Source organism: Pleurodeles waltl, chromosome 5 (assembly GCF_031143425.1).
Source record: "Pleurodeles waltl isolate 20211129_DDA chromosome 5, aPleWal1.hap1.20221129, whole genome shotgun sequence".
Taxonomy (NCBI): Eukaryota; Metazoa; Chordata; class Amphibia; order Caudata; family Salamandridae; genus Pleurodeles; species Pleurodeles waltl.
Window position 1 is genome coordinate 288,363,682 of NC_090444.1, and position 23,196 is coordinate 288,386,877.

At 47.3% G+C, this 23,196-nt stretch overlaps 1 protein-coding gene across 2 annotated transcripts in view; it reads right to left on the reverse strand.

Annotated features, from left to right (window-relative positions):
- The window catches only part of STPG4 (sperm-tail PG-rich repeat containing 4), a 353,110-nt gene that overhangs the window by 12,834 nt on the left and 317,080 nt on the right, over nucleotides 1–23,196 (reverse strand). The window contains exon 6 of one of the 2 annotated variants that reach the window (XM_069234031.1): nucleotides 6,428–6,535. The exons of the other annotated variant lie outside the window; for it this stretch is intronic. Coding sequence (XP_069090132.1) covers nucleotides 6,428–6,535 — 108 coding nt within the window. The remainder of the gene's footprint in view (nucleotides 1–6,427; nucleotides 6,536–23,196) is intronic. 2 annotated transcript variants of the gene reach the window in all.

A 23,196-nucleotide genomic window follows, 5' to 3' on the forward strand; every position in this document is an offset into this window, starting at 1 on the left:
ACTCACCCCCTTGTGTCTGCTGTGATGTCTTAAAGCGCCCATCCAATTCAGGGTAGGCCACCGCCAGGATCCGGGACATCAGGGGGGTCATGGTGCGACTGGCACCCCTCCTAGGTTGGGAGGCCATCCCCAGCAGTGTTTCTGCGGTCTTCCTTGTTCCGCGGCGGATGTCCTCCCACCTCTTGCGGCAGTGGGTGCCCCGTCTGTTGTGGACCCCCAAGGTCCGGACTTCCTTGGCGATGGCACGCCAAATGTCGATCTTCTGATGGGCGCTGACCTATTAGACATGTACAGGGTGGAAAGGAGGAAATCATCAATGACCTGCATGTTAGATGTAATTGGCCCCCCCCCACCCACTTTGCCTTATGGCACATGCTCTCATCTGTCGGGCGTTGCACTCCTCATTCGCCCCCCACCCCACCAACTTACATCCACCCCAATCCACACAGGCATAGCCCATTCCATGTGCACCCGGTGTACTCACTTGTTGGTCTGGAGGACCGTAGAGTAGCGCATACTGGGGGAGGACCCCATCCACGAGCTTCTCCAACTCTTCAGACGTGAAGGCAGGGGCCCTTTCCCCAGTCGCAGCAGCCATTGTATCTTCCAGACCGAGGTCACAGCAGCACTTGCAGTATAGGTCCTCTCCTGTGGATGATCAGGTCTCGAGTGATTAAGCAGATAGAAAATGGCGGTCACGTCCGCGGCGGTGCGTACCGCGGCGGTGCGTACCGCGACCGCCGGCGCACTTCGTTATTGGCTCCTGAAACCCATAGGCTTCAATGTTAACCAATGCGGCTTTGCGCCGCGGTCTGCGACCGCCTACCGCCACGGTGTGCCCCGCCAGCGCATTGACCTCACATCCCATTGTCCCACTTCACAGGTCAGGCAGCCGCCATTTCAAGGGCCCACATGGCTTAATTTTGACTGCGACACACAGGCCTAGGCCTTGCATTGCCACACATACACGCCTTTCAACCCATTGCCATTCTTTAACTGTGCAAGCTGTCTGTACGTACCTGTGGTTTGGCTGACTCTGTGCTCCATGTTGTCCTTCCTAGGCACCGTCCGCTGGGACTTGCGATGAGAAGGAGGAATCCTCGCGTGTACCGACCGCTGGTGGACCTGTCGACAATGGAAGAACGCCATATAATACTTCGATACAGACTTGACCGTGCCACTATCCATGAACTGTGTGCCCAGCTGGAGCCAGCCCTGATGTCCCCCATCCGCCAACCCACAGGGATTCCCCCTCTGGTGCAGGTTTTGTCAGTCCTCCATTTTTTGGCCAGTGGGTCATTCCAGACCACAGTGGCCATGTCATCTGGAATGTCTCAGTCTCAGCAGAGTGTTGTCTGCCCTGATGAAACTCATGCGGAGCTACATCATTTTCCCCGAGGAGGGTGACTTGCCTACAGTGAAGGGAGATTTCTATGCCCTTGGACATATCCCCAACATCATTGGTGCCATTGATGGGACCCATGTGGCTTTGGTACCCCCAAAAGACGATGAGCAGGTGTACCGAAACAGAAAAAATTATCATTCGATGAATGTCCAGGTGGTCTGTTTGGCTGACCAGTACATCTCCCATGTAAATGCCAAGTTCCCAGGGTCAGTGCATGACGCATATGTGATGCGAAATAGCAGCATCCCCTATGTGATGGAGCAGCTACAGAGACAACGTGTGTGGCTAATAGGTGACTCTGGTTACCCCAACCTGCCGTGGCTACTGACCCCAGTAAGGAATCCCCGGACAAGGGCAGAGGAACGCTACAATGAGGCCCATGGGCGTACTAGGAGGGTGATTGAGCGAACCTTTGGACTCCTGAAGGCCAGGTTTAGGTGCCTGCATATGACTGGTGGATCCCTAATGTACTCACCAAAGAAGGTGTGCCATATCATCGTGGCCTGCTGTATGCTTCACAACCTGGCTTTGCGACGCCAGGTGCCTTTCCTGCAGGAGGATGGTCCAGATGGTGGTGTTGTAGAAGCCGTGGAGCCTGTGGAGAGTGAAGAGGAGGAAGACTCAGAGGACGACACAGACAATAGGGATAGAGTGATACAACAGTATTTCCAGTGACACCCAGGTAAGACTCACCCACGCCATTTCCCAATTGCTTCTAGCCTCCTGCATCTGTACTTTCTGTAGTTCCCCACAGATGTTTTTCAGTAATTTTTGCCTTTCCCTTCCCTTCTCAGTGCTGTCTGACTCAGTACCTGACTTCTGCTTGGTTCGCCCATGAAATACAGCGTATTGACATTGGTATGTTGTCATGACTAATTGACAGAACAGAAATTGAACAGTAATATGTAATACATTTGTTAATAAGACAGCATGACTCAAAACAGATTAGTGTTCAAAATGTGATTTATTTACAGTGCTAGATATCGGTACATGTGATTCTAAGGGTGATGGGTGGGGGTGGAGGAATATCCATGGCAGAGTCCAGTTCTCAGTCTCACAGGTGCATTGTTCTTTTGCCTGTGGAAGGATGGAGCATAGGCAGTTCATGGTTGGATAGGGTGGCAATGTGGGACAGTGGGAAGAGTTCAGGGGGTATGTCCTGCTGGCGGGGGTCTTGACATCCTACTCTGTCTTTTTCTTTGGTCTCAGGCTCCTCTTACGGGGTGGTTGTTCTTCAGCAGGAGGTGGGGTTCTGGGGGGCTGTCGAGGTGTTGGGACCTCCTGTCCACTAGCGCCGGCGGAGGTGGTAGGCTGTTCCTGGTCCGGCCTAGTGACAGGGGCCCTGTGTGGTGCACCATGGTCCCGCAACGCGTCCTCTATCCTGTGGAGGGCCAGGACGATGGTCCCCATTGCGGTCCCGATGATTCTCAGCTCCTCCCTGAACCCCATGTAGCGTTCTTCCTGCTGTGCCTGGATCTCAGTGAACCTGGCCAGTACCGTCGCCATCGTTTCTTGGGAGTGGTGGTATGCCCCCATGATGGTGGTGAGGGCCTCTTGGAGAGTGGGTTCCCTGGGCCTCTCCTCCCCCCCCTGTCGCACAGCAGCCCTCCGAGCTGCCCGGTTTCCCCCGGCCTCTGTCCCCTGGCCGGTGTGCCCGCTCCCACTGCCCCCAGGTCCCTGTTGTTGTTGGGGTGTTGGGTTAGCCTGGGTGCCCTGTAGTGGCGGACACACCGCTGATTGAGCTGTCCTAGAGACAGAGGCATGGGCCCGCTGGGTGGGAGCTGTGCTGGTGTCGGCAGAGGGGGTCGGGTCTGGTGTGGCCTGTGGCTGCCTGAGGGGAACCGACTGCCCAGAGGTCCCCGATGGTCCGGGCTGGTCATCAGGTTCACTGTCGACAGAGCTGCTATCCTCAGTGTGGGCCTGTTCCGGTGGTGGGATGGACACTTCTGGACCCTCCTGGCTGGTGTGTTGTCGTTCGGGTCCTGCATGGGGTAAGAGAGTTTGGTTATTGTTTCTGTGTGTGCAATAGCGTGCGTGTTATGGGTGCCCTTGTTCCCCAGTGCATGCATTCCCTTGAGGGAGGTGTTGTGAGGGTATTTAGTGGGGGGGAGGGGTTAGTGCAGTGGTCATGCATAGGTGATGGGTGCCCATGATTTGTGTTGGCATTCAGGAGTTGGTGTTGGGATGGGTGGGTTGTGCTGGTGAGACATTGTCAGGGAGGATATGTGCTGGGGGGTTGGGGGTGAGGGTGGGGGTGTGGGTTGGCATGCTGGTGGGGTGGGGGGGATATAGTAGTTGAGATGGGACTTACCAGAGTCCATTCCTCCGGCTACTCCAGCGAGGCCCTGAGGATGCAGGATGGTCAAGACCTCTTGCTCCCACGATGTAAATTCGGGAGGGGTGGGTGGGGGTCCGCCGCCAGTCTTCTGGACCGCGATGTTGTGCCTGGAGACCATCGATCGGACCTTCCCCCGTAGGTCGTTCCATCTTTTGCGGATGTCCTCCCTATTCCTGGGATGCTGTCCCACCGCGTTGACCCTGTCCACGATCCGCTGCCATAGCTCCGCCTTCCTGGCTATACTGGTGTGCTGCACCTGCGAGCCGAAGAGCTGGGGTTCCACTCTTAGGATTTCCTCCACCATGACCCGGAGTTCTTGGTCCGAAAAGCGTGGGTGCCTTTGGGGTGCCATGGGGTGGTGTGGGTGAGGTGTGGGGTGGTGTATGTGATGAGGAGTGTGTTGGTGAGTGGTGCTTTGTGCTACTATGTGGTGTGTGTGATGGTGTAGTGTGCCTCAGTGTGTCTTGCTATGGATTGTCTGCTGTGTCTCTCTCTCCTTCTCTCAGTAATTCTGGTCGAAAGGGTTTGTGGGTGATGTGGGTGTGTGTTTTATAGTTGGTTGATTGTGTGTGAGTGGTGTGTGTATGTGTATCAGGTGTGTGTATTTCAAATTGTCCAATGTGGCTGTGTTTTGGTGATGTGTGTGTATTCTGACCGCGGCGGTGTGTACCGCCAATGGAATACCGCGTTTGAATGACCGCCGTGTGGATTCGCGGGTCGTAATGGCATGGGCGTATTTCTGTTGGGTGACGGTGGAGGTTTGGTCATCTCCAGTTTATCGCTGCCCGCCGATGTGGCGGGCTGCAGTGGAGGACGGATTTTTGGAGGTTTGGCCGTTGTGGGTCAGAATGACCGTGGCGGTTGACCGCGGCCGCGGCGGTGTTATGGCGGTCTTATGACCGGCGGTAAGGGCATTTTACCGCCGAGGTCAGATTCACCCCCATAATGTCCTAACTGAATGATTGAATAAGTAAGACAACCCTTTTGAACAGTTTTGTGTTTTCTGGATCTCTTGTCACAAGTCCTAATAGGAATCATTTAAGGTAATCAGGCACTGTAGATGAATCTTTATCAATGTCTGATAGATGATATGGCCATGGTGTTGATATCAAGTTTGTTTTAATTATTGTTCTTATGTGTGATGATGTTTGATCAATGATCTTGTTCACGTCTGTTGCCTTAACCTCTAAAACTGATAATTCTCTTTTCAAACACTGGTTTTCTTTAACCACGTCCTGTAGTATGAAACTCTCAGGTTGTGCCAATAATTTTTCTTGGTTGTCTGGGAATATGTGGAGGTAGTCACCAAACTTGGAGTCCAATTTTCTTCTACTATGCTTCTTGTTGATTTGTCTATTCCCTGCATTCCTCTGTGTGTCATGATGTTTCAATCCTTTCAATGAGAGTCGTCACATGTATTACCTCTTTGTTAGGAATAATCACAGTTCTGTTGCACTGAAATAGTTCATCATATGCTTCATCTCTCATATTTTTGTAGTGATCATTGGTTGGAAAGCTAAATGCATAATCTCCCTCCTTTGCTTTAACCATTGTATAGTTCCTAAAACAAGATGCATGATAATGGGCTTCTGCAGCCATTTGTCCCTACTACAAACCTCTAAGATTCTCAAATCGCAATTAATGGTTGCACACTCTGGAAACCTTTTGTCAACTCTAAGGTCTGTGGCCTTGATTAGTTTCTCATGTGTTAATGTTCCCTTGTAACATTTTATCTTTCCACAAAACATACATTCTTCAGCATACATGTTTGAATTTAATGATGGTCTTCTGTTTAAGCATTTACTCATGCACTCACTCGTGTCAGCATCATCACTGACACTTACTTTAGCTTTTCACTTAATAGTCTGTAAATCTCTCTTCATAGTAAATAGGCTCCTGCACTTTCTGTGGTAAAATATCTGGGGAACCGTGTTGCTTTCCACATTTCTCACAATGACTAACAGTGGAATGTGGCTCCTTACGTGAGCTGCCTCTAACAACGTTTTTCATGATGAGTAGTCCTGCTGGCTTGTCAGTGTAACTCCATGTTGGAAATTTGACCATAAATGAACTATACACTGGGGATCAGAGAGACAGCTTGTGCTTGTTTCAGTCCTCTTCATGATGCTGCACGAACATTCACAACCAGCTCTGGAAAAATAAAGTAATTTAAAAATCTACACATTTTACAGGGTGTACTTAATATAATCATAATTACTATTATAATTATTATCAGCTTATATAATCACATTTACTGTGATTGTAGTTTTTAACAATAAATTCACAATAATACAAATTATGAAAACAATTCCATTTACATCAAGGTATTTTGGGAGCAGAGTGGTAACTCCCAAAAAGCAAAGAGCTATGACTTGCTATCACAGATTTTCCATCTCTATGTGTCCATACCTTGCCAATAAATCATATTAGAACCCATCCCCCCAAGGGATACCGATAACATGGTTAGCTTAAGGACTAATTTGGGTTTACAAAAACATTGTGGTGTCTGCAAAAGAAAACACTTCTTGGCCGCTCTGGGATCTTTAATACAGGTGCCTGAACAGAACATTCGGGAAGTGTAGGACAATATCGTCATCCGCAATTGAAAGTAGTAATTTTGTATGTAGCACATTCATTATTATGATACAATAACTGTGTATTTTTATTTTCTTCGTAAAACTTACTGAATGCAGCTCTTTGAATCTAGGAACTTTTGACTTGAAACAAGATGAAATAGCACAACTTCGATCAGCCGTTTTTACTTCATAATAACCTGGTCCTGGTCCATCTTTCTACAAAAGACAAATAATTTCTAATCAGATTTGTAGGTGGAGGGCTGTTAAAATAATCAATGTAATGGCAAAATAAGGTGTTACATATTCATATAAATAAAATAGTACTGCCTTGACAGCCCTTAATTTGTAAAAGTATAAGTGCCATGTCCCAGATCTTTCTTAGAAGCCCGCTTGTGTTGAATGTCAGGGTTGCAGAATCCAAAAGCACTTTCGTCTTGTTCACCTCATGTCTTTTTCATCCACCAATACACTCTCCCAGCCCCTTCATCTCCCTCTTGTATGTTCATTTTCATATCTGCTTTCTCCCTTTACTTTTTTCAATCTCTCTCTATTCTTTCCCCATTTGCTGCCTTGTCTCTCTCTTTTGTTCTGGTCAAATTCTGATGATTAAAAATCTGCCCTAGCCTCCACAAAAGAGTACCGGTGGGCCCCACCTGCAATCAATACTGCATGACATGTAGTAGAAAATGTTAAAGGTAAAATGTAGAAAATAAAAATTAGTATGAAAGCACACATTACTATACACCAGCGAGTCTTAATCTGTGGCTGGTCACAAGCTGTGTTTTGGTGGACCAGGAAAGTCCAAGCAATACATAAAGATGCCTTTATAAATTCTGTGTTCATCTTATCACATTTGCCAGTGCTTCAAAGACGGAAGTCAAATGTCAGGCTGTGTCTTCTAACAAATTGTGGCTAATTATTTTACCAGTAGAACTGGTGTTTATATTTCTCTCTGTCTGCAAAGTGAGAGGGGTTTTTACAATGAATTATCTGGCAATCATCCAGGAATACAGAAAGTGTGAAAGGAACTCTGTAGGATGAGTTTTTTGAAACAACAAAATGTTAATACTTATAAATTAGCTGTATGCATTCAGCAGTTAGAAAAGCAAAAATGATGCATATTTTTTTCTAATTCTGAAGCAAGCTGAAAACAGAGATTGTGATAGGATCAAAACAAATCAAGACACTTTATTTGCACAAATGATTTTCACAGAAACCCAATTTTCAAACATTATCATTTGAGTACTATAAACTTTTATCAGTAAAACGGTATGTCTGTGCAGTGTTAGTAACCATTTCATTTGCAAATGCGCTACCATATGATGCTTGGTTTACATTAAAATTGACCCTTCCTCATGTTCAGAAAGGTAGATGGTTCACAAAAGTTTGTCATTCTAAAAAGTGGGTCTTGATTATGAAAAGCTTGGAAACCACTGCTTTGTACACGTGAAAATATATTCTGTGGACGTTCTTGAAATTCGGGTGGTCGGAATATTCTGTTCTGCCGTAGAACTGGTGGAATTTTGGTAACTCTGTGTTACTCTTCTATCACTAAATTCCACCAATCATAGCATTCCAGAATTTTATATCATGTTCAGCCTCAGAATAGTAGGTTGACAAGAGACAGCGAGATATGGTGTTCTGTAATGCTATTTACAGTCGCTTGGAGGACATCCAATGGGATTTTTCTTATGTGGGCAGCCATGACCATTTGCGCTCAGAAGAAAATATTGGGAACTGAGGTGCATATTTATGAATCCCTTTCCATTGTCCTTGCACCACGCAATAGGGTGCACGAGTGACACAAATGAAAAATGAAATTTATGAAGCCACACAAGGCCACTTTGTGTGGCTATGTGCCGCCTCATAAATTTCAAGTAATGTAACACATCACAAATTCCGTAGCATTATTCTGCCCCAGGGAGGCTTTTCCAAAGGTGTTGTGTGTGTGTTACTATGCAACATCCATGGATTTTGACGCATTCCCAGATTAATAAGAACAGATAAAACTGGGAATGCTAAAAAGAAATATGCCTCCTCAGGAGAGGTGTAACAAAGAGAAATATCTTTATTTCTCCTCATTTTTACCTCTTTCTATTCTGCAGCACATTTAGAAAGAGGAAAAAGCCTCTCAGGACTGTTCTTGTGCAGCAAGGTGCCCATTCCTGCACAAAAACAATTCTTCATGCAACGCAAGCACCCGTGGTGCAAGGGTGTCTATATTGACACTAAGTAGCCCGTCATGCACCAGTTCTGGGGAAAGGATAGGAACTCGCCGTATTGCCTTAAATACAATCCATTCCCACCCGTTCCCAGTGATGCAGTGCAGCACAGCAAGGTGACTTGCTGTGCTGCGCTACTTTTTCATAAATATTCCCCTCAGTTTTATGGAAAACTGAGCAGTGTGGCAGCACATAGAGAGAATCACCATGGACATGCACTTATCAGCCTGCACACATGTCTTAAAGATGCAGGGCCATTTGTTTCAGATTGCGGGCAAATTATTACTGTGGAGTGTGTTGTAGATTTTAATCTGGTCTGCAGGAATACTATGGACTGAGTACTGGGCACATGATTTCTACAATGCCTTAGCCACATTAGCCTTCTAAAATTAGAAAGGTTCAGCATGCTCCTTGGTTTGAAAGATACATACACCTTCAGGCCTTTACTCTGCAGTCCTGCTAGAATTAATTCACCGCACTTCCTGGAAGGAGAGGGAATTTCTGAAACACATAAGAACTGTTATAAACCACTGAAGGTACCATAGACATTTAGGGCTACTTCAGTGACTTAACTGTCTGGCATATGCCAATGTGCATCATATTTCAGCAATTCACATAGCTAAAACATATCTTACTTAAGGATTATAATTTTCTTTTTTGATCAAGGTTCATGACTTCTTTTATGCATTGTGGTTTCTGCCTCTCCCAATCAATCTAAAGCAGGGGTCTTCAAACTGGGGGGCGAGCCGTCCTAGGGGGGCCTCAAGTGATCCCAGGGGGGGGCGCCAGGCTCTAGCCAAAAGAAGCATTTCACAGATAACAGTGTTTTGTTTTAAGCAGAAACATGTTATTGCATTTTTAAAATGGCAACAGTACTTACCTGCAATGTTTAAATATATCTAGGCAAACTTAAACATTGCCATCTTTATAAAATATTTGTGAAACATTCTGAAGGGGGGCCCAGTGATTTTTATTTTTCAACTCGGGGTGGCGCGGCATAAAAAAGTTCAGAGACCTCTGATCTAAAGTATTGCAAATGTTCAGCTCATATTTGGCATGTGTCAATCAGTTTCACTGTACTTTGGGCATCAAAAATTTGCAAGGCCTTTTAACAAAACACGCCGAAGATGGAACTTAAATTTTTTATCAACATCTAAGCAGGCAAGAACGACTGAATAATAATTTCAATTTGACTACGACACTATATTTACTTTAGAAGAGAGTTTGTTTTCTTTAGGGAATATGCAGTTAACAAAACAAGCCACAGAAATGTGAGCATATTGATAATAGTAAACCCCTGGACCTCAAAGTGGAAGGGAAATATGGATGCTGCATCCATTTCCTAATGAGAGGTCTACAAAATGTTGTTATTTCAGACCTGTTAGAAATGGGGTCTCTAGTTGGCAGTCAGTTTACACCCCGTCCATGTAGGGTAAGGTAGTCACACTCCTAAGATAACCCCTGCTCACCCCCTTGATAGCTTTGCATGAGCAGCCAGGCTTATCCTGAGACAATATGTCAAGTATTTGTACCTACTCACAGTAACACAGTGAAAACAATACCAATGGACACCACACTAGTTTAGAAAAATAGCCAATATTTATATAAATAAAACAAAATCAAAACAACAAAAAATCCAACATACACAAGTAAAGATGTGAATTTAAAAAAATTAAATCCCAATAAAGCGCTTTGAAACACTATAGAACCAACTGGTGCTATCATGGCGTAGAGACTGAGGCCCTCATTCTGACCCTGGCGGTCTTTGACCGCCAGGGCGGAGGACCGCGGGAGCACCGCCGACAAGCCGGCGGTGCTCCAATGGGGATTCCGACCGCGGCGGTAAAGCCGCGGTCGGACCGGCACCACTGGCGGGGTCCCGCCAGTGTACCGCGGCCCCATTGAATCCTCCGCGGCGGCGCAGCTTGCTGCACCGCCGCGGGGATTCTGACCCCCCCTACCGCCATCCAGATCCCGGCGGTCGGACCGCCGAGATCCGGATGGCGGTAGGGGGGGTCGCGGGGCCCCTGGGGGCCCCTGCAGTGCCCATGCCACTGGCATGGGCATTGCAGGGGCCCCCGTAAGAGGGCCCCTACATGTATTTCACTGTCTGCTGCGCAGACAGTGAAATACGCGACGGGTGCAACTGCACCCGTCGCACAGCTTCCACTCCGCCGGCTCGATTCCGAGCCGGCTTCATCGTGGAAGCCTCTTTCCCGCTGGGCTGGCTGGCGGTCTGAAGGAGACCGCCCGCCAGCCCAGCGGGAAAGTCAGAATTACCGCCGCGGTCTTTCGACCGCGGAACGGTAACCTGACGGCGGGACTTTGGCGGGCGGCCTCCGCCGCCCGCCAAGGTCAGAATGAGGGCCTGAGTCTTTCCCAACAGTCCAGTGCCACTCGCCAAGGAGTGCAGCACCAGTCACGGAGTCACACGGACCCCAGATCCAGGACCTTAGAAACAAGACAGAGTAAAAGGCGTAGCACAGAGTTGGGGAGAGGAGGCGTCGCTGGAGCCGGTGCAGCGTCGGTTCCATGCTTCTACACAGGAGGTGAGGTGTGGGTACCTTACTTAGGTGAGGCGTCTGTTCCTTACGGAGACAGTAGAGGTGAGGCGGCGGCACTGAGGCGTCGGTTCCTGACGATGCGGCAGGGTCGATGAGTCCAGTGGGTCAAGACACAATGAGGCGACTTCAAAGGTTCGCGGTCACACCACGGGCAACAGGTGTCATGAACCTCAGTGACATGGCACTCGGGACTCACAGTGTCGTGGGACTTCAGAGGTGCTGCAGTGGCATCGGGCCAACAGCGCCAGGACTGCGGCATTTGTCATGGTCATTGCACTTCAACGGGACGATGGCTTCGGGTGCAGGCAGCAGGGTGCCATTGGGTGGCGGCACAGGTTCTTGAGTCATCCAGAGATGGGGTACCTGAAGGTTCTTGTTTTTATGCCAGCTTTCACCCGCAAGGGTCCAGGAACTGGACTGGGCACCTCTTGGGAAGTCAGGGTCTTCAGCAAGATAACCCAAAGGGTGGCAGAGGAAGTCTTTGATGTCCCTGTGATTTCTTAACAGGAGGCAAGCTCATTCCAAGCCCTTGGAGGAACTTCACAAGCAGGATACACAGCAAAGTCCAGTCTTTAACCTCTCCAAAGCAGAAGTAGCAACTTCAGGCCAACCTAGCAAAGTACACACAGCAAAGGGGCAGTACTCCACCGCACAGCTCTTCAGCTCTTCTCCTTGGCAGTCTCCTCTTGATCCAGAATTGTTCTAAAAGTCTGGGGTTTTGGGTTCAATATTTATACTCATTTCTGCCTTTGAAGTAGGCATACTTCAAAGGAAAGTCTCTGTAGTGCACAAGACCATGCCCTTCCTACCCTGGTCCCAGGCACACTCTAGGGGGTTGGAGACTGCATTGTGTAAAGACAAGCACATCCCTATTCAGGTGCAAGTGTTAGCTCTTCCCACAACTCTAGCCCAGGAAGACCCATTAGGATATGCAGGGCACACGGCAGCTCCCTTTGTGTGATTGTCTAGAGTGAATTCACACCCAGCTCAACTGTCATCCTGACCCAGACGTGTATTCCACAGCCAGGCAGAGGCACAGAATAGTTAGGCAAGAAAATGGCCACTTTCTTAAAGTAGCATTTTCAAACATGCAATTTAAACACTACACTACACTACACTACAAAGACTTATTTTTGAAGTTTGCGTACTTCAAAAGCAGAAATAGGTATAAATACTGGACCTCTGACCCCCACATCACTATCCTCCAATGGTGGTTACCCGTTGTCAGAAGATGCACTTTCAAACTGCTTTGTATCACCCACAAAGCTATACATGGAACAGGACCGCTTTTTATCAGAAAGAAAATTACCAAATACATCCAACAAAGAACCCTCCGCTCAAGACTGGCACCTCGTCTTAGAACACCACCATACAAGAAAAAGACTGTAGGTGGTACATCCTTCTCCATCCAAGCAGCCAAACTATGGAATTCATTACCCCCAACTATAAGAGCCACAGATAACTTTCTTGTTTTCAGAAAACTACTCAAGAGTTGGCTCTTTCCTTCGTAACCACCTTTTTCAAACAACTATGAACTGCATATACCTATGTGGATAAATATTTTTTCAGATTATATGTATATTTCTATTATTTATAGTTTCTTTGGAAAATATGTATTGCTACTGTCATAACAATAAAATACACACACACACTCTTTTAAACCTGTCTGAGTAAGTATTTTTTACCCATGATTCTAATTATGTATTGTATGTGCATATGTGTGTGTATTCATGTGTGTGTGTATAAATATATATATATATATATATATATATATATATATATATATATATATATATATATATATATGTGTATGTATGTGTATATGTTGTTTCTGTGCTTGGCATGTTTGTGGATCATTGCATGGCTCCTGGTTTGTGGGTTGTTATACTAGATATCTATGAATTTCTGCTCTCATTTTTCATCACTCTTATGTCATGTCTCTATCAAACTATCCTCCATTCTCACTCTGACTCATCCCAAATCCCTTCGACCACTTTCATCTTCTAAATATCTCTGCCTAAGCTCTTCCCTCCACCTCCACATCTAACTCACCAAACCTCACTCTACCTCTGTGACCTCCCACACAACCCTACTAAATTCTCCTGCATTCATCTCACCCTGCTACTATGCTCTCCCTAACCCTTCCACATACTCTTCCCCCCTCCGCCCCCCTTTATTCATCCCAAGCCTTTGGATTGAGTAAATGAAGGATATACTCCCAATTAACACTTCTGGATTTCTTTCCTCCTCCACCCCTCCATTACTCCAGTTAATCTAACTAACAAACTCTCATATCCGCGGCTCAAATTAACTCATAATAATACTAAAACTGTACTCATTATTAAATGATACTAATCCATCACTAATTCTTGTTGGGTTCCGGGGTAGCGTGCTACTCTTCGAAAAGCGCTTCGATGCCTCGTCAGGGGTAGTAAGCGCTATATAAATACGATTACAATACAATACAATACATAGTTAGAACACTTCTGGACAGAGGACAGGAAGAAAATCTCGATGCTGTAGGAGGGACTGCCACACTGCAGGTTGCTTTGTTGTTCTGGCCTGTTGCTTGCTGCTTCTCTCCTGGGAGTAAAATGACTGGACTCTGCTTTCTACATTCTGCTTTCCGAGGTTCTCCAAGGGCTTGAACTGAGCTTGCCTCCTGTTAAGAAGTCTCAGGGCCAACAAAAACTTCACCTGCCAGCGCCTTGGCCGACCTGACTTGCCAAGTGGTGCCAAATCCAGTTCCTGTGCCCTTGGAAGTGAGTTCTGGCATAACCAATAGGAAACTAAACACATCAAACCCACAGCGACTTCGGAACCAGCACCACTCTCTGACTCTGCACCGCTCCCTGCACTGGAGCTGTGTCCCCGCTGAGTGCAACATCTGTGACCTGCAATACAGGTCTGACACCGTCTCAGTGACTCCAAAGTCTCACCACAGCTTGTGTCCCAAATGCTGTGTCCCCGACATCCAGGACACCCAACTCCAACTCTGCCACAGCACCTGTGGCCCTATTGGTGTGATCATGAGACCGTAAAATCGATGCCTCGCCACCAATGCTGCATCACCTCTCGTGCAACTGTAAGGAACCGACGTCTCACCTCCCATCTAGCAGAAAGGAACCAACACTTCACCTCTGTGGTAGCAGTAAGAAATCAAAGCTGAACCAGCTCCAGTGATGCCTCACCTCCCTGACTCCATGCAACGTCTTTGTTTCCTCATTATTTTCCAAGGTACTGTACCTGGGGTCCGTGTGACACTGTGACCAGCCCGCCCTCCTTTGCGAGTGGCATCGGACTGTTGGAAACCACTGCGCCAAGATGCAGTGATAGCCCCAGTGGGAGCTATTGTGTTTCTAATCATTTTACTAAGATTTATTCTTTGAAAATTCATACCTTTACTTGTGTATTTTGTTTTTTTGTCGTTGTCTTGTTGTACTCAGATAAATATTGGCTATGGTTCTAAACTGATAACGAGTACTTATGTGGTGTTTTTACTGTATCACTTTCTGTGTGTGTACAAATACTTTGCACATTGCCTCTGAGATAAACCAGACTGCTTGTGCCACCAACGGGGTAAGCAGGGGTTATCTTGGCTGTCTGACTCCCTTACCCTGACTAGAGTAAGGGTCCCTACTTGGACAGGGTGCAAACCACTGCCAACTTGAGACCCCATTTCTAACAGGGGTCCTCTTTTAAACCTCTATTAAGTGTTTTCATAATGTTTAGGGAATCAAATTTCTTGATAACTATTACTGATGTTGATAGAATGTAACAGATATTTAGGTTATCATCCCACACTCCCATTTTGCCTACAACAATGATATTGGATGTTGGCCCTGAAAAGATATGTGGTGGGTCAGTTTCTATGACACAGTGACTTTATTCAACAAACCATCTTAATGTACTATATTGACAACAGCTTTTAAAAGAAATCAGCTACCTCCCACTGGAGCTTCAAATTTGTTGCACAAGAGTAAGAAGGAAGTTTACATTTCATACAGATTACGAGGGATTAAATAATATTTATTTTAAATGAAATGCAAGGAGCTGTAACATATGATGAATGTTGATAGTTCAGAAGGGTCGCACAATGTCAGGTTTCTAATATAGCAAAAGGATATGCAATTGATATACTATTAAGATCCATTAACTAAAAATTTAGATCATGAATAGTCCTTCAGTTTGGCAAATGAGTACTGTTAACAAGTATCCATGAGGTACAGTAGATTCCAATTAAATGTTCTTTTCCAAGTGTCAGAAGGTGGTTGTATGTCAGAATATCGATAACAAAAAACATCATCTGACATAAATATTGTGGCCTAAATATTGGTTTTTAAAGTATCACTAAATTGGGTGTAAACCTTCTATTATCAACTTCAATACTTTTGAAAACTATATGTAGGACACTATACTTTTGTCTCTATTGAGTGGGACTCAACTACTAGAAGACAGAAATGTATAGTTAGTTGCTGAACACAGTAATAGTGTTCTTTAGAAGAAGGAACGCTTAAATTCCCTGTGGGACATGTCTGGCATGCTAAATCTTTTTTGTAGTTCAAAGACCACCATTATAAAAATCCTTCATATCTGTTTGTTGTGTGAGTCTGGTAATGCCTTGGCCAACTATGCTTCTCCTATGAAGTATTATGACTCAAAACTTTCAGCTTCAAGCCATGCCTGTATGTTTGCAATCCTAGTTTGCCATATTGAGCCTCTGCAGCCTTTTAAGACAGAAAGATGGGAGCTGTGGGCATGGGGCTCCGCCCTGGCATTCAGTGGTCATTTCGGTCTGCACGGGGACAGACCCTTTTTTGTTGTTCAGTCAACGTGCACTGATTGAGGTTCTGGATCTCCCTCTTTGGTCTTCTCTAGCCCTCATGCCCCAGGATTGTTGGCCCATAGGGCCAGAGGGGTGCATGCAGCTTCCTCCCCTTCTCCCAGGTGTTGAATAGGAGCCTTCACCACTCTGCCCCTGGGGTTCAGTGGCTACGTCAGGGCATGGGCACATTCTGGGCTGAGGAGTGGGAGCTGTAGGGATGAGGCCCTAGCCTCACATTCTTCTGTCATTTCGGACTGCGTGGGGTGCCCCCACTTGTTTTGGGGATTGTTGGTGCTGACTGCGGAGCCTTCTCCCCATCCCCATTTGGCTACCTCACTCCCCCCCTCCTGGGATCAAAGGCCAATTGAGCAGCAGGAGTTAGTATGTGACCCCTCCCCGGGGCTAGACAGGGGTTTCGCCTTTTGGGGGTGGTAGGAGGGCCTAGTGCTTTCTCCCTTCTCGTCCACACTAATCCTCCTGCTGGGACGTGGCGCTGTGGTGCCCTGGGAGTTGATGAGTGCTTGACAGTAATTTTTGGGTTGCGGTGCTGATGGTCTTCCTCCTTGCCCTGGTGTTGGGGGGGGCTAGTGGCACTGCTCATTTGCCCAAGTGGTGACCCAGCTGGACAACGTGGGGCACAATGCATGTCCTCGTCCCCCTGTCTCCCCTTTATCCTCAGTGACTTTGACGTCCGAATCGGGCCTCTGGTGGTGCCTTGATTATGTGTAGTGGAGAGGGTCCCCTGACAACACCTATTACACCTCCTGGTGACAGCTCTGTTATTGTTTCTTTGCTGGAGGCACGTACATAGGTGGTGTGTCACGCCTCATGTCCTTGGGAGTACAGTACCTGCTTCTCTTTCCAGTACGCCTTAAAATGCTGTTTGGAGGTAAATCGTAGTTTTTTGACACCCCAGATACAGCCTCACAATGTGAGGAGGAGAGGCCTTGTCTGGGCATGCACCATTGAGAGGGACAGTTCCCCTGGATCTAGATACTCATCTGGAGAAACAAAGGCTGAGGCCTTGCCATCAGCAGCTTCAATGCAAGCGTGACTCTCATTGCTTTGAGACCATGACTGCACTGATTGCCAAGACGATGCTGGGGAAGTTGTGCCTCTTTCCTCGATCATGTCACCTTGGACCAGGCCCTCCCTGACTCTGAGACCTTGCCTGCCATCATATCTTGATGCCATTCCTATGTTGTCTTATTTGCTGCTTTCACTTGAATTTATTCTTTTGATTGTTGCACAAGTGTTATTTGTTCTTCCAGGCTGCTCTTGACATGTTTTGCTTACTTATTTACTTTTTGCATATGATGTTAACCAAAGCAATAGAGGCGTTTCCTTTACAGGTATGTTTGCTTGGTGCGGTGAGGACACCCTGAGTTGTCTGTGGGTTCCAGGCTCGCGCACCCTAGTTCATGGGTGGGGTTTTCATTGGGTTAAGATTGGTTTGACTGTCAGAGAGTGGCTTGGTCTCTGGTGCGCCCGGTTGGTGGCACCCTGCTGTTCATACTCCGACAGATACTTCTTGTTTTATAAGTATGGGGTGGAGGTGCGTAGGAGGTTCGGGGTTTGGTTTTTCTATTGCATATTTCCTTTTTGATTCTTTTTGTGTAACACTGTTGACACGCACACCATTGGTCAGGCTTTGCAGCTGCGCTCACTCCCTCTGCCTCTTGTATGGCTTGTTCACTATCCTCCAATGGTGGCTGATCTAGCTATGGAAGACAGTCCTATGTCCTTGTGGTTGCTCACCTGGAATGTCAACCGTTTGCTTGACGGAATCAAGCAGGGTGCAGTCTTGAGGGCTGCCCAAAGGGCAGGTCTGTACTATCTGCTTTTACAGGAAAGTCATTTGGTAGGAAATAAATGCCCCTTATTGACTTGCCTTAGGTTTGACTGAGAGTTCCATTCTGGGTTCCATAGAGGATCCAGGAGTGTGGGTATACTTGTTAAAGGACACATCTGTTCTATTATCTCTGGACCAAAGCCTTTTCCATCCTCAACATGTATGCACCCACTCCCTTAATGGAAGCGTTTTTACACTCCACACAGATCATGGTTGTGAAGTTTCCTGTAGGGCCCTGGATACTTGGGGTGTGAGCTGAACTGTGTAGCCTCAATGGGATTGGACTGGTCATCCAGTGGTTCCCCTGCCACAGGTGATATTAGCTTGCTTAATCGACATGATAGGTTTGCTCGCTTCCTTGCATTTCTGTCAACCTTTGGAACAGGAGTGTACATTCTTCTCATGGATGACCAGGTCCTTTATTTGCCTTGATTATTTCCTCCTCAACAAACTCAGGGTTGTGCGACTAGAGAGGTACACATCAGGCCCTGCGGTCTTTCTGACCACTCCCTGGTGGCGTTGCGCCTAGATATGGGGAAGAGGAGAGGTCCACCTTGTGGTGGCTGAGTAATTGGACGTTGGTGGATGCCCAGTTCAAATTGCCACTTTGTGCTACTCACAATTACCTTTTACACAATGTAGGTTCAGTTACCACCCCCATAATTCTGTGGGAGACTTGGAAGGCTACAATGCAGGACTTCATTCATAGTTACCAAGCGGCCCATCGAGGCTGAACGGAGGTTGGGATAGAGGAGTTGGAGATGCGGCTCCTTGATCTGGAAGGTCAATATTTGGATTCTCTGACCCGGCGGTCCTCGGTGACTCGCTGCACACCAGCTCTGTCCTTCACCAAACACTGATGGAAGAGGTGTGCTCCACATGGACCGTGACTCAGAGTTGGATTTACCAATCGGATGATACATCCAACTAAACCCTCCATTAACTTTGCTCCATCACGCTATCTCAAGACCTGATCCTGTGCGTCGACAATGCTCAGGTGAACCGTATCCACCAGTGATCGGCTGATCGTGGGTGCTTTTGCTGAGCTCTACTCCTGTCAGGAGGTTGAGAGCCCAGAAGACTTGGAGTCATTTGTTGGGACCTCCCAGCTCGGACTCTCTCTTCACAGGACAGGGAGGACCTGGAGTTGGACATTTCAGCAGAGAAGTTGGGGTGGCATTGGTGCAGCTCCAGCCCAGGAAGTCGCTGGGTCTGGACGGCCTGCTGGTTGAATTTTACAGCACTTACTGCCACCCATTTGTTGGGAATTTTCCAAGAGACCCTGGAGGGCAAATTGTTGCCCCTGCCCCATCAGACTGCAGACATTGTAGTTAATCTCAAACTCCGTCAGCCACAGTGTGGGCCAAGGCACTGGCTAACAGATTGATAAAGGTTATTTCCACTTTGGTCCACCCCGACCAATCAGGCTTTATGCCTGGCCGTACCACGAGGCACAACATATGGTGGGTGTGGAACGCTATTGCCTTCTAACAGAGGCATCATGTGAAGAATGCACTCTTGCAGGTGGACTTCTACAAAGCTTTGAACCACTGATTGGTCATTTTGGTTCTCCCTCCTGACTAGGTTAAACTTTGGCCCCAGATTTATTGGCTATGTGAACCTTCTATATACAGAGCTGTGCGCTCAAGTCAAGATGGGGGAGCTACTTCTGCCCCCTTTCAAGTTGAGGGTGGAATGCATCATGGGTGCCCTATCTCTCTGCTCCTCTTTGCTTTGTCCATCGAGCCTTTGGAGAGTTGGGTCTGTACCAATGCTCAGTTGCAAGAGTTCAAGTGAGGACATGGGTTGGAGACGAGGATAGCATTATATCCTGATGACGGGCTCATCTTCCTGACTGACCTTCAAGAGTCAGGGCTGCGAGCACTCTGGGTACTTGACATCTTTGGGTTTTTTTTGCGTGGGAGGTGGAGGCGTGGAGGGCCTGCCCTGGGTGTCCTGGGTGTCGGGACTTTAGATCCTCCTCTGGGGGTTTCACTATCGGGGAGTTTATGTCACTGTGGATGAGGCCGAGCATGGGCCTCTAATATTCAACCACAGTTAGACCGACTGATGATGGATTTGAGACACTGGGCGGTGTAGCCTCTCACTCCTCTTGGTCGATCTGCTATCATTAATATGGTGGCCCTTGTATTAGCTCCAAAATTTCCAATTTCCAGTGCCTGCGTCCCTCTTCTCCCACACTGCTTCCCTGTTGTGGGGCTTTTTATGAGCTTCTGCTCCAGTGCAAATTGTCCTCTTCAAGAGTTATAAATCTACACATGATGATCGTATCACCACTCCTCACATGTGGTCCTTTTATAGGGTGGCGCAGTTGACGGTTTTGAATGAATGGTGGTTCAGGGGTTTCCTTAATCCTGTCTATGTGTCCGAGGGGTTGGTCCTGGGCTCGCTAACCCTGTTGCATCTGCTATATGCAATTCTAGTTGTCCTTGAGACATGGAAGGTGGTGGGTAGGTCAACAGGGTGGGAGGGTCGTCTCACTTGGGAGACACCCTTGTGGAGGGAACCGTTCTTCGACAGGTGGCTGGACTGCAGGGGTTACATCGCTTGGACTTAATGTGCATCTCCTGGCTGGGGGACATCTTGACTTGATGGGGGTGTGATCAAATCCTCTGGTTCCCTTCAAGCCAAATTTCAACCTCACCAGACTCAATTTTATATATATCTGTGCTTACGCCACACTTGCCCGACACATAGGATGTCCCAGAATTCAGCCCTTCAGAGGCAAATATTTTACTGACCAACATCCCACAACACAAAACTCTCTGTCATTTTCCGCTCTCTTGTGTTCAGTGTTGAGGACACCTTTCCGGCACTCAGGCAGTCTTGGGACCTGGGTCCCCTGGATGATGGTGATTAGAGGTAGACGTTGACTTTCTTGCGGGAGGCGACGATTGCTTCTCAATACTGCCTTATTCTGCTGCGTTATCTCAATAGGGCCTACTACACTAGGTACAGGCTGCAGAGGAAGGGCCTTATTGCCTCCGCTGTCTGCGCTGTAGGACTACATCGGGTGTCTTTTTGGACATAGTCTGGGAGTATTCAGTCCCCCTACACATTTCAGATGGCAATCCATACACACAAGCACTCTTGTGGTTGGGCCTTATTGTGGCTAAGTGAGGCATTGCAAGGGCCTGGAAGGATGTGCTAGCTTCCTCTCTGGATGTTTGCAGGCAGGGTTTGGACCGCTGCATCTGCCTTGAATGTTCTGTTTACTTTGTTATGGGCTGTTCACTGAAATATTACAAAATGTGGGAGTGCTGGGTGGACTACCCTAGGATAAGCCTGGAACCATGTCCCCAGATGGAGGAATCCCTAGAGCCCAAGATCAGAACATCTACATCCTGAGGGCCGCTCGAAGTGCGAGTGGATGGGGAGGCTGAGCATGTTTCTTTTTCCTATTCCAACCTATGGCCGGAGGCAGTGCTAGCGGTGGGAATTTTGTTGTCACTTTTAAATGTATGTTTACTCTTTGTGCTGTGGTTGTTGTTTTATGGATGGTGGTCATGATCAGCCACATGGCCAGACTAGACAGCTATGTTAACTCCTAGCGAATGTTGCTATCAATACCCAGGGCAGGGTAATGCTGCAAGTGGGCTCCAGCACTCATTGTTCCACTCACTAAAGTAGCACTGTAAACACCTGTCTCCTGGGAGTGCAATTTCAAAATGGAGTTTCAGCCTGGTAAAATAACCCTTTTACCAGGCCTAAACCTTCCTTTTTAATACCGATAAGTCATCCCTGAAGTGTCTCCCATTTGCCCATGGGGTAGGGCAAATGGTATTTAAAAAGTGGGACCTGTATATTTAATGCTTTACGTATCATGGCAGTGGAAAAAAAAACAAAGCAGATTTTCACTGCAGCGAACTGGCTCTTCCATAGGAAAACACTGGGTTACAACTTATAATGCTTAATTTTAGTTTGAGAGCAGCTAGTAAAATGATTCAAGGACTCATTTTAATAGTAATTTAAATTCCAACATAATGGTCAAGTCAGATTTTGTATTACTATTTTTAGAAATTACAGTTTTAGAAAATTGTCGTCTCTCTGGCTTAGCCAAAATGGCCCTTCCACCAGTGTCTAGTGTCACCCGACTGCTGAATGGCTCCACTGTAGAGAGAAGTGGATTTCTCTGAGACAGATGAGAAAAGGCTTGGGTGTGGAGGGGTGTTTTTCCTCCTTGTGTGGGACGGATTAAGGGGCTGTGCCCAGCCCCTTCATGAGCTTCATAGGATGCCTACCCTTCTACTGGCAGATGTAGCTGGACCTGCCTTCCTTTGTCTAGCTAGTCCTTTGGTTCTTGGTTCCAAAGATAGAAGAGGGAAGCTGCTCCAGGACTGATTTGAAGGGACCGCAGGCAGGTTTTATCCTTTTCCATAGCACACCTCTGGGTGGGGACAGGGAGCTCTGAGCAGGGGAAGAAGGGTTCTGTCATGTTGGTTTTAGGGAAAGAGGAGCACTGTGGGATGGCTTACAAGAAAACATGCATCAAATGCTGCAAAAGTGGGCAGGGGCACCCCTGGGAATGTTTACATAGTGGCTAGGAATTTCTCCAACACACAGGCTGACACAGAGCATAAATGTGGCACCCCAGTACCCTCCTGAGAACACTCCTGGACCTGTGAAGATCAGAAGAGACTGTACCTACTTTCCATGAATCCAAGACCTATGAAGTGACTCCGCGGGTCAGCTGGCTTACTTCCCGTTTGAGCTACAGGGACAACAAGCCTTTCCCTGTAGCTGCCCAGCTGACCAGTATCATCTGGACTTGCCCTGGACTCTGCTGCTGGCCTTCGTGTAATGAGTTTTAACTCTAAAGCAGTGCCCCCTAAGTGCTGGACCCTTGGCTGGTGTTCCAGCCTCCTGCTGTCCCAAAGCTACAAGATATGGGACTTAAAACATTACTGTCAACTTTCTGCCTGGAGAACCATCAAAGACCAGGACCATCGCCAAAGCCACTGTCATCAACTTTGAAACACTGGTCAGCCTCAGCTTGCTGGTTCAGACGTAGATATGACTTCCAGAAATGTTTCCAAGTTGGAACGTAGAGGGTTTCATCGGGATCGACACAGAAAAGCAACCCATCAACATCAGGTTCTTCCAGGGCACAAACTTCAGACTTTCCCCGGTATGAGCTTTCCCAACTTTGTCAATGACGACACCCATTCTTCAGCAAACCACCACAATCAAGCTCTGCTTTGGATCCAGCTTGCAATGTGCCCCGCTGATGACTCGTTGATGACCACTTTTTCATCATAAAAGTTTCTAAGTCAGAAAGGAAACTTTCTATCAGGAGGAACCTGATGCCTGTATGTGACCTGTGCTCCACCAGAGTCAGCCTTAGCTTTTGACTTTGACCCAGTCTAGCATGACGAGATACCCGCAGTTGGAGC